This window comes from Vigna unguiculata, chromosome 6, assembly GCF_004118075.2.
Source record: "Vigna unguiculata cultivar IT97K-499-35 chromosome 6, ASM411807v1, whole genome shotgun sequence".
Taxonomy (NCBI): Eukaryota; Viridiplantae; Streptophyta; class Magnoliopsida; order Fabales; family Fabaceae; genus Vigna; species Vigna unguiculata.
The window spans coordinates 26,828,406-26,840,539 of record NC_040284.1 but is presented as its reverse complement, the minus strand read 5'-3'; the positions used below and the strand labels follow the sequence as shown (position 1 = coordinate 26,840,539).

General features: G+C 32.6%; 1 protein-coding gene across 3 annotated transcripts; it reads right to left on the bottom strand.

The window, feature by feature from the left end:
* Nucleotides 1–363: 363 nt before the first annotated feature.
* On the bottom strand, nucleotides 364–10,249 carry LOC114188280 (tubulin-folding cofactor E). Of its 3 annotated transcripts, none has more exons than XM_028076882.1 (16): nucleotides 10,054–10,249; nucleotides 9,006–9,343; nucleotides 8,331–8,501; nucleotides 7,982–8,028; nucleotides 6,184–6,330; nucleotides 6,018–6,092; nucleotides 5,377–5,486; nucleotides 4,627–4,751; nucleotides 4,466–4,527; nucleotides 3,791–3,898; nucleotides 3,667–3,701; nucleotides 3,124–3,186; nucleotides 1,421–1,512; nucleotides 1,259–1,335; nucleotides 1,111–1,188; nucleotides 364–769 (listed from the first exon to the last, which is right to left on the bottom strand). In XM_028076882.1, the coding sequence occupies exons 2-16, from the start codon at nucleotides 9,313–9,315 to the stop codon at nucleotides 668–670; spliced, it is 1,602 nt and encodes a 533-aa protein (XP_027932683.1). In that variant the 5' UTR covers nucleotides 9,316–9,343; nucleotides 10,054–10,249; the 3' UTR covers nucleotides 364–667. The 3 variants fall into 3 exon arrangements, with proteins under 3 accessions (XP_027932683.1, XP_027932682.1, XP_027932684.1); XM_028076881.1 differs by having other exon boundaries at nucleotides 9,006–9,315; XM_028076883.1 differs by having other exon boundaries at nucleotides 9,006–9,309.
* Nucleotides 10,250–12,134: the final 1,885 nt, after the last annotated feature.

Genomic DNA, 12,134 nt, shown 5'->3' with positions numbered 1-12,134 from the left:
GTTCAAGTTTTTTTCAAACTCACATTGTGCGGCAACTATCTTCAGATAAACTTTTAAAGTATGATGTTTCTCCACAATGTAATTAGTGGAGAGATTACATTCGCTATGAATTTTATAAAGTAGTTTTCATTTACCTTTTTATAACTTTGTTGTTAGCTAAATGGGTTTCGGTTAGTCCCCCACTATCTTGTATTTAAACGGGCTGTTCTATATTTCTTATGTCATTTTGGTATGTTGCAAATATTTGATGTAGCTTGAGATTGAGATCATAAGCTATATAGTGATCTTTTGCATACCCATCTTTCCATCAAAAAAATGTTATTAATTTTATGGTCATTCTCTAAAGACTACTCTTAGAGAAGAAGACCGAAATCTACTTGCAAATGTATTAAAGAACCAGTGATTTACAGAAAACAGTTGTGACAAGGGTGGGAACAGAGAATCTAATCAAGCAGTGGATCAAAACCCCTGATAAAAGAACGTCACCAACTAAACAGGTGTACAACTTACAAATATACATATACATACATATATATATATATATATAGAGAGAGAGAGAGAGGGGGGGGGGGGGGGGGGGGGAGAGAGAGAGAGACATACTTCCAAGAGTTGGGGGTAGTCAGAAGGATACAGTCTTTAACAAATGGGAACCGGTTCACAAATATATTTATGACCCTTCTTCGTCTACAAGGATAATAGAATCATTTCCAATTCCAAGGTCCATCAGAGATGAAGTGTCACTGTCAAGCATCAGAGGAAATGGAGAACCCTGCATAATGCGAAGACATGTAACTAAATCAAGAAAGAATATTTTTTCCCTGTGAAAAACCATACTCATCTTGCAAAACTTTCTTGAGATGATATAAACAAATATGACCATCTGCTATGTTATATAGTCTTTCATCTCCCTCCCTCATTCTCCACCATAAAGATGTCACAAAATGGTTTTCCAGAATATCAATTTGAAATTATTTCATTCAATCAGAGCAGAACACGATGATTTCTTAAGACTTTCTAGAAGCTGGAGCTTCTCAATTAGGAAAATTTTGAATCAGCTAATCAGACAATCATAATAACAAATAGAACATCTTAATCTTGATAAAAGCAAACCTCTTCTCGAAGATATAACTTTAGCTTCATGGACTTCAGCTTAAAAAAGCTTTCGCATAGAGATTTCAGCTTACCGACCTAAGAAAAGGTAATCAGAGGGGTTAGTCTTGAAATACTGAACATTACTAAGGCAGTGTTGATGCTTAACTGTAGTTGTTGCTGGAAGCTTCTTTGTCAACGGTGGTTTCTCACCCATGGATGCTCCAACACAATTCAGAGTGATAGCTGCATTAATCTCTATATCAAAATAAAGATATTTCAAATTCCAAAAAACAAGCAAATTTGCAAACTTAACATCCGTAGCCCATACACAATAACCCTGAGCTGATTGTTTGTGGAACAGTAGTTCCACTTGAAGGTCTTTCATCCTCAATTCCATGAATCTTCTTAAGCTCGTATAACCTGTAGCAAATTGCACCAGTATATTCACAAAACATAGTTCACCTGTATTAGAAATTAATTGATAATCCCGTCTAGATCCAGTTTCAATTAATATCTACAGTAACAGAACTCTGATAACACGTGTGCTGTACAAATTCAATTAAATTAAAAAGACCATTTAATTAAGCTTGGTAAAGCAGAAAACTTTCTACGGAACAATCTTAAAGGACTTTCGATGAGAACCAAGTGTATCTCACAACATCAGTGCGGTTCTAGTTAGACCCTTATAAGCTTCTAATATAATCAGGCTGAAGTTTTGTGGCTGTGTGAACTCGCAGTCCATTGTCTCTCCTGGTTGGGGCAATCTGCTCACATCCTCAAATATGTCTCCTTGCCTCTGAGCTTTTTTGGGTGCATTGGGGGGAATTGAACCCACCACCTCTCCCACCCTCCCTTCCAACTTTACAAGTCACCTTATAACTCCATTCAACATGATATGAATAACATTTGATTGTTTCCTAGTAAAAGCTAAAGTAAGCTCCGTATTAGAAACTAAAGAAAGGGAATAAATTTCTTTCCTTTTTTACTCCGTTGAGTGTTGACAATACTATCCAATTTAATAGTAATTGGTTTCCTTCACAGTAGCTTGAACATATCACCCAATTACTGGGAAGACATCCAATGAAGAAGGCATTGAGCTCTTTTTGTTACCAGACCAAATGAATTACCAGTTGGATAGTGAAAGCCATAGATTTCACAATCAAAAAGTAGACTCATGAAAAGATAAAACAAAAACGAAATAAACCCCAGTAAATGGGATTTAATCACCTCAATTTTTTGACAATGTTGAGCAATATTAAATATTAACGGTGAAGTAATTACTTGTTGTACACTATTAAATATTAATGCATGTAAGAAAGTCTTATTGGTTAAGTGCTTCCTAGTTGTGTACACTATTAAATGGCTTACATTCCATTTATAATAGTCATCATTTTAGTTAAAATAGAGGTATGAGGGTCGTAGCTTCTATCACATAATCAAAATATCTAATATGTTTGAAGAATTATATGCCAGATATTGTGTTCTCATTGTCTAATTTGTTCCCATTTCATTAAATCCCTATTATTTTGAAGAAAAACACTTTAGAAAACAGAAAAAAAAAAAAAACACCACTTTATGCCTATGTAACACGGATTCTGATACGGACACTGGGCACAAGACAGACATGGACACTTCAACACATGTAACCTCCAAAATGTAGGACACAGAAAGACACACACATATATATAAGATCATTATGAATTATTTAAACCGACAATCAAGATTTATGTATTCAAAACCATATATATTTGTGATCGTATAGGATTTATTTCTTATTTATATAATGATAATAGAAACTTATCTGTGATTTTTAGAAAATCATTGTATTTGTCCTTATTAACATAAAACCAACAATGTCTTTTGAATCGCACATCGCACACGTGAACAAGCCAAACGTAACATATTTGCTCTTTTAATCCCATCAGAACCTACAGCTACCGATTTCTGATAGCATTTTCATCAGTTTTCAATTGCCATCACAACATATACTAACATTAATGCTAAGGTTCCAGATATTGTCCGTGAATTTACCTGGGATGCTGTTTGATTTCTTCAGGACTAGTTTGCAACCTAGTGATAACAAGCCGAACATACCTGCATAAGAATTGTAAATAATATATAAGAATAGAAAGATGATATTGCTTCATATACCATACACTAATTGCATATAAAACTTTAATTGAACTCTCACCCCAAAAGATAACCATGGTTCAAAAGGTTCACTTATCTCATGTATAAAGATTGATAAAATAAAAAAGGGTCTAATGATCAGTCTTTAAAGAGGACTCTAACCACAAAAGGTATATGTATTTCAAAGCAATGAATGCTAAAAACAGATTAAATTATTTCTGCCACAACAACCTTGTTTTAACTTTTAACAATTATTTGGGTGACCCAATGAATAAAACATGTTTGAGTATTTGTGGCATACTTAAAAGCACTCAGCTTGAAAGGCCTTCTAGGTATAGACAGATAAAATGCATTATATAATAATACACAGAATTGATGACCATGAATGATGCTTCAGACTTTCAATTGCCAAAAGGGTATACAACATAGAATTGAAAAAAATACCTGATCTCAGAGTCCTTCCTTTCACGAGGAGTTACCTGAAAGGTATAGCAGACATGAAACATTATGTTTGGTAAAAGAGTATATAAAAGAAGCAACTAAGCAACAGAGATATCTCCTGTCATACCTCACTCCCATTTAATATCTGAACATTTGCTAAACGAGCTACCAAAACAAATCTTGCAACCCCACCTCTTCTAGGATCAGTAATTGGGTTTTCAGAAAGCCTGATATCCTTCGTTGTTATTAAAGATAAGTAATTAGAATTGAAGCTAGTATTACAAAATTCAGTCTAAAATATAAACCAGTGAAAGAGAAAAATAAGGAGAAAATGTTCCCTTTGGTAATGAGGAAAGATAAGTTATAAGCAAGTCAATTACTTTCTCAAAGGAAGCTGGTAAAGGTAATGATGGACCAGCACACTTTATTTAGGCAACTGTAGCCACAAAATAATCTTGAATTGTATCCCAATTTACTATTTTCAAATGGATTATTTGATATAGGCCATAGTCCAATAAACTTCTCAGCAAGCAAGCACTAGTAAAACAAGAGACCGAAAAGAAAAATTGATCAAACTTCTTCAAAAGTTGAAACCAACTTTCCACCAAAACTTTTTGAAGAAGTTAACTTCCACAAAAGTTTAAATGCATAAGTTAATTCTAACTCACAAGAGTCTTATTAGGATCATATCAGGCTGCAGTCCTAGAGTCATCATTACAGATCAAAGCAATCATGGCATGCGTACTCAACAATTTATATTAAATATGTAAACCGGTTCAACACTTCACAGTATAAACCTTACCACCAAATTAGGAAACAAGTTTAACGAGTCAATGGAGGCCAGATCATCAATGTTGTTATTACCTGAAACATGATTTGAAAGCCTTCAACTGGTATCACAATCTAGATTTCATTGGAATATGTAGAAAATGATATTTATCAAGAGGAAAATTATAATATTACCCAATAGAAGGCGGCATAAATTTTGAAAGGGTTTATAGCATGTAATTTCTGTTTCATACTGCTCATTATTAGCCGGATAAAAGAGAGAACTCAAACAATTCTTGTTTAAATAAAGCTTCTCCAAACTGAAAAAGATAACCAAGTATAAATAAATCAAATCAACAGACTTCAATAAATCTACCCAAAAGCAGAGGCACTGTTCTGAGGAAGAAATACAGGAACAAAGAGAAGAATACTTATGGCCAGTTCTAAGATAAAATCAGTATTTCCAGTGATACAGATACCCCCTGGGACTTCTAAACAATATTTCAAGCTAATTATATACTTCACCATTATGCTAACTGTTTTTTAGAAGTAGAAAATCAAGAGTCATGTGAATGAATCCGTGTCTTAAGTACACAGCAGAAGCTACTACTTATGATTAGAGTTATAAATATAATAGACAAGAGTTACACAATTATACAGCTTCTAACATCTTAATTACAATATTTCTCTATTTACACAATGTATCATAGTCACAATTTACAAGAATACTAACACCAACAACTCACAGTCAGTAGTTAACTGAAATTTTAATGTATTAACTAAATTGTTAACTGGTTAGATCAAGTCCTAAGTTATGATTTTAGGTATGATCAACACGGAAGTAAATGTTATTGAAGTTAGATGTGGTTAAAAGTTAAGATAGAATCATTTTCAAATGGTGTCAGGACTGTACTCTAGAAGTAAACAAAAACTGCCATTACCAACCATCTTAGCTGAGAAAGCTTCACGATTTCATTCCATTCATCTATACAGTTGTTTTCCAAATTCAACAGCCGCAGATAATCAAATCCCTGAACCATAGAGGATGACCCAGGCTGAACAGAAAAGGAAAATTAGAAGGCTTTAAAATGCTAGTAATTTATATTTACAAGTTGACCAGAAATTGAAGAGCAACATAAAATTAAACCTGAAAGGGAAAACCAAATACATACAAAAGGAATTATCTCCATACGAAAAAAAAAACGTACACCATATTTTAATGTCAAAACAGAAATAGTGTAGCACATCAAACTGGCCAGTCAGCCAGATAAGAGAAAAAAACATTTCAATGTGAAACAGCCAATAAGGGCTCAGAAATATTGAAGTGTTTAGATTATATCCGCAACCCTATTCCTTAAATATGTCCAGCTTGCATTCTGAAGCAAACACTTGAGATCGTGAATCAAAACGGGAGAAGGAGGCCAGTTCTTCAGATGCCCCAAATTGAACATCGTAAATTCAGGCTCTGGGGTGCTTAAAAGAATGAAAGTTTCCAATGTTTGTTAATCTGTCCTCAAATTGGAGGAAGATTCTAAGTCTACAGCTTTAAGATACTTGGCAAGCATACTGAACGAAAGATAACATACCAGTATTCTGCTTATATTGTTTCCCATTATATGTAGCTCTTCAATTGTTGTTAACGATTGTCTAAGCAGCTCAACCTGCCCAGTTTAAACAGAAATATTTAGCAATTCCTATTTATACCATCAGGAAATCTTATTAAAGCAACATTAGAAAAGATATAGAAGGAACCTGTTCCCAATCTACGCCAGTATTATTTAGAACCAGAACTTGGATGATTTTCAGTATTGGAAGATTGGTTTTATAGGGTGACATTAAATTGTTGGATAAATTGATGGTCCTCAGAGCAGGCAACTGTTCACAAATTGTGCCAACATCCTGCAAATAGATCAATTGAAAAGAAAGTAAATGGCAAGTACCCTCAATCAATCACTGACAAAATGGTACACCAAATAAAAACTAAGTAAAAGGGGTCTCATACATGATCAGTGCATAGCTTTTTTAATAGAAAAGGGATAAAAAAGGGCAAGAACTATAGTTAAAAGGATATTCTACAAAACAATTCAGGAAACAAGATTAAACAAAAAATGAAATATACTGTTGTCCATTAGCCTTGCTATGTTGAAGTCCCACTAAGACCTTTTTGTCTCCACATTAACCTTCACTTCCCTTCCGCCTCCCTACATACGGTCTAGACATCCTTTGTAACTAGAAAAAAGAAGAAAGAAATATAGCAAGGTCATCCAATCCCTTGACACATAAGAAATGGGAAATCACTTAAAACACTCCCATAGTTGACGGAAGACCAACTGAGCAAACCAATATAATATATTTAGTGTGGTGAAGTTGCCTTTAGGTAGAGAGAAGTTAGGGAGGTAGGTTATTGGCAGAGGAAGGGGTCCAACATATTTGCGAAGGAGGAACACAAGAAAGAAAGAGTGGGTGCAAGCTATGGGTGGAAGTTGAAGTTCGTAGGCAACATGACCTATACAATGAAGGATCTGGAAAGGCCCGTGAAGGTAGTTACTAACTTTGGAGGGTGGTTAATGGATTTCTGCCAGTATTTTTGGAGTCTGAATCAAACCCAATCACCAACGTCGTTGAAGGAATATTGTTGGAGATTTTCCCTTCCACCAAGGCCCAAGAGTGAGCACAAAGGGTCATAAACTGGATAGGAAAGTCTGGCAAACTTCACTGAAGAACTGCTGGGCGGTTCCAGCACTGGGAAGGTGGGGTGCTTCTGCTGCAGTGGACTTAAGGCAGTGCGTGGAGGCATGTATGGACGTTTCCGATGAAGAGACCGGCCGGTTGGCCTTTCACTCAACAAGATGATCTAGATTCAATGATCACCAGAAAAAAACTGAGGAGTCGGTGGACGACAGCCACAGCGACAAACCCAAACAAGGTAAGGATAAGAAAAAGGAAAAAGAGAAAGTATATTTTTGAGAGCTTGAAAAGGTCTACCTTAGGTAGCCATTTTTATATACAGCAGGTATATGTGATACAATGACAATGAAAGAGTAAAAAACAAGTAATCCAAGGTACAAATATAGGTACCCAAAAAAGCTTTTGAATAAAGCTTACTTTAACCTATTCTGAACCTATTATGCTCAAATTAGTGTCACCATTGTACCAAAAACCAAATAAGATAAAACCAATTAATCCATTATCATACAAAAAGAAAACGTAGTAGAATGTAATAAATCCTAGTAGTCGTAAACAGATATTAAAATGTAGAGATATTCATAATACACACATTTAAACCAAAATGCAATTAGAATTAGAAAAACAGATTCAGTTTTCACAAAAAGAAAGCTTATTTCCTGCAATGTAATTGTACTTTTCTCTTCAAAAGTTCTATTAGGAAGCTAATAAAAAAAAGTATCATTTCTTCAAAATAAGTTGAACCAAAAACACAAATCATAGAAGTTCTTGGTAAGACTTGCATGATATGTTGAAAAGAAGTTAATAAGAAGCTGCAACAGTAGCAGGGATTGATTGCTAGACAAAACCTGGTTGCAGAACATACCTTCCACTCCGAAAGCAAGTTCCCAGTCAGGTCAAGTTCTTTTATATCTATCAACAAAAATAAAAGGCGGTTAAAAGGATCCTGAAGATATCAAAGAGAGAAAATTGCAACAGAACTCATTACTTATATTGAAATTGCAACAGGATAGAAAAAGATATCAAATAATCAAAGTTTCAAATTATAACTCCAGCTTGAAACAGCTTAACCAAAACTAGAACTTAAGGTACAAGGAACTAATTTATTGATACAGCAATTTTATCTCAAAATAAAACAAAATCATTGATATTACTAAGCTAATGTGTATCTTGATATTAGCAAAGAAATGGGAGCGTCCTAGAATAAAGCTTACTTGGCACTGTGTTATTAATGTGAGAAGGGGTTCCAGGGGAACTAATGCCCATGTATGACAATGATACACTGGTTAATTCCTCAAATCTTCTTAGCTTATCTTGAATTTGATCTTTACCCAAAAGTTGAACAGATACTCGCTGGTTGCTTGTTGAAAGGACATACATTTCATCTGCTCAAAAGGAAGAAAAATTACATTTTATTTTCCAGGTTTTGTCAGTGTGGGTGCATACAGAAAAAAAAAGTACAGAAGACAGACTAGAATGTAAAAAAAAAAAATATATATATATATATATATATATATATTTTAGAATGGATGGGGTAAATTTAAAAAAAAAAATTGTGAACACCTTCTCAGTTCTTAACCTGAAAGAAAAAAAAAATTACTAACATAACACAAAATGGTCTCAAGGCTTCATATCAAATCAATTTCTAACAATCTGGAAATAGATATATCAATACGCTGGAAGATTTTAGAGTTCAAAATTCAAAATGAATAATTCCCCCTTCACCCCAACTGGAACCTCGAAGAATGAAGTACAAAAAACAGCTCAACTACAATAGAGTTGACTTCTTTTCTGTCATACCAAAATTTAAAATTAAACTATTTTCACCCTCACTCATGGACCCTAAATATAAATGTTTTAGCCACAAAATGAATTTAAGCCTGAGATACCCTCTTCATCTTTTGTAGAGTCACTTTTATATCGACTTTCAAGAGCTTCAAGCAATGAAATCCCTTGGTTCAGATTGTGGGGACGAACAAATGACCCTGATCTTTCTGATTTAGCATGGAAGTAGCGGACACCATTCATGGATCCATCATGTTTGCCTTCTCCGTTGTCCCAGTCAACTCCAACCCAAGTGTCTGAATAGCCTTCTACGGGTCCCACATACTTAACTGTACCAATTCGTCGAGGATCACCCAATGCATGTACTCGTTCACCCACCCAAAATTCATGTCTTGGCTCTAGGGAGTCCTGCATCTTTTGTTAAAGTTGGCTGAGAATTACCCTTAAGAAAACAAGTAAGCTATTAATCACAAATGCAATTTAACAAATCATAAGATGTATACTTGACACATATATCGTTGACACAACAAATGAGTTAATGCAGATATCCCTAATTGGTAGACACATTTGGTTTATTTTTTTTACCCTTCAATCAATATTTAACAGTACAAATATTATGCTTTAACTGCTCAGCGTCACATACACAGAATAACCTTTAATTTTTATCCCATTTTCTACAAATTAACGGCCAACTATTTTATCAATCTTCAACAATGAATTCTCTCCAAATGAAAATGGAGCTCGGTATGCGGTTCAGCATACACCCATTTAGGCGGCATCTGCATAAACCCAGTCAATAAACAACCTATCCATACGGTCCACGTATTAAACGAACCTTGATAATCAAGAATAGCACTCAAATCCCAAAAATCGACAGCCGCAGCCGCAAAATTTTACTTAGAAACAAAAGAAATATAATTCTAAAACGCATGTCCAATAAATCAAAATCAACTATTTCTCATCGTCGTTGTCCTGGTGGAGTATCTTTAACTGCATTACAAATTATATTTCAGTATATGATTCAAATACCTACACACTTAAATTGGTCTAAGCTTCCACTACTGTAAGAAAGACTAATACGGATTAATTTCTACTCCATGAATCACAAAACAGCAGCAAAACATTTTTTCAGCACATAGGAAGATAATTTACCGATGAGAGAAAGATAAATTTCCAATAATGTAAAGCCACAGTCGCTGCGACTTGCCGGAGTTAGAATCGTGGTGGTTCCAGTCGGTCGTGCGTGAGGTCGCCGGGGTTGCAAGAGCTGGATTTGGCTACTAAGCCCACTTCTCCGATTTTGTCTTCCCCTCCACTTCTGTTTATCACAGGTTTTCTTACATTATTGTTAAAATAATAATTGAATTGAAATGTTAAGCCTTCATTATGTATTTAAAATAAGGATTAAATATGTTATTGGTATCAGTGAATTTTGGAATTAGTCTTTTTTTAAAATTTTATACCAATTTTGTCTTTCATCTTTAGAAATACGTGGATTTAGTCCTTCTTATCAAATTTTATGAAGTTTATTTGACATTTTAAACGCATTTTGTGATAATATTTGAGTTAACATTGAAGTAAAAATGTTTCAAACGGTGTAAATAATTCAAATACTATCATGAAATGCGCTTGAAACGTCAGATAAACTTAACAAAATTTGGTTACAACGACTAAATTCATGCATTTTTAAAGATGAATGACTAAATTGGTCAAAAGTTTTGATAAGAGACTAATTCCAAATTTCGCTAAAACTTGAGGGACCAAAAACATATTTAACCCTTAAAATAAATTAGTATTTAAGAATATTTAAAAACTTCAACCATTGATTAGAAGAGATAACTTTTTCTTTTTATGAAACATGGAATGTATATTTAAATGTTTATTTATCATTAAAGTTATATTGATGTTTTTGTTAAAATTTATATTTTTATTAAATATCTTTTGTTTAAGGTTAAAATTAGTTTAAGGTTATAAAAATTAAATTTGATCTCAATTTTAAGAGAGACAAAACTGTTCGATTTTAAACAAAATTGAGACAAGATTGAACAAAAATAACAAATATATGAAATAAATTGGATATAAAATATTGATTTTGACATGTAAGAATTGATATGTGGACATTTGAAAAAAAAATTAAAAAAATATGAAGTCACAGGTAGCATAGAAACTGTCTACTTGAGACTATACCTCGGTCCGTAGGTCCTTGCACAAGGTTAGAATTTTATCTCTTCGAGAATGGTATCTCACTCATGGCTCTACCCAAAAAGGCCTTCTTTACCCTTTATCTAAGTTGCCTAGGAAAAACCCAAAGCCAATCCTAGAAAATAATTTTTATCCAAGTACAAGTACTCTGCATCACAAATATTTTACTGTCATTATTTATTATAGTTAATGATTTAAACGCTATTAATATAAAATTATTAAATTGAACAAAATTAACAAAAATTAGAACATATTTGAACACAAAAATAAAATTAAGATTTATTTGATAAAACTTAATGAAATTTATAACAAAAAAAATATTTTAACCCATAAAATAAATATAAAAATTAAGTTTCTCCCTTTTTTTTTTTTACAAAATTTTTCAATTTTAATGTGTTGATGCAAACTCGCATGTATGTGTATTAGTGAAAAAAATAATAGCAGTGTAATTCATTTTTTTAATATATGCGAAATTTTAAGTGAAAAGACACCAAATCGATTAAAATTTTATTTATTATAATAAAATAAATAATTAATATAATATTGTTAAAATGAAAATAAAAATAATCTCAATAATTATATATTTTTTACTTAACTTTACTTTCTTTCTATAAATATAAATATTTCAATAAAAAAAATTCTTAGTTTATTACTTGAGTTGAAAACAATTATTTTGATGTGTAAATTAATATTAAATAAATAAAAAATTTAATAAATAAATAAATATCTATAAAACAATTAATTTAACTAGAACTATATAAAACTACTTTTAATAGATGTTTTATTAATTATATTCAGGGTGGAGCTTGACCGTCAATTTTGTATGTTTTACCTTTTAATAGATAAATATACAAATATTATATTTCAAATATTTTTAAATTTCCTTTCTGAAAATAACAATAAACTCTTAACATAAAAATTATAAAGTGAATTCATTTAAATAGTTTAATTGAATTTTTGCTAAAACAAATAAATTAAGTTTGTAATTTGTTAGCTTATTTTCAAATATAAAGTTTATCAAGCAAAATTTT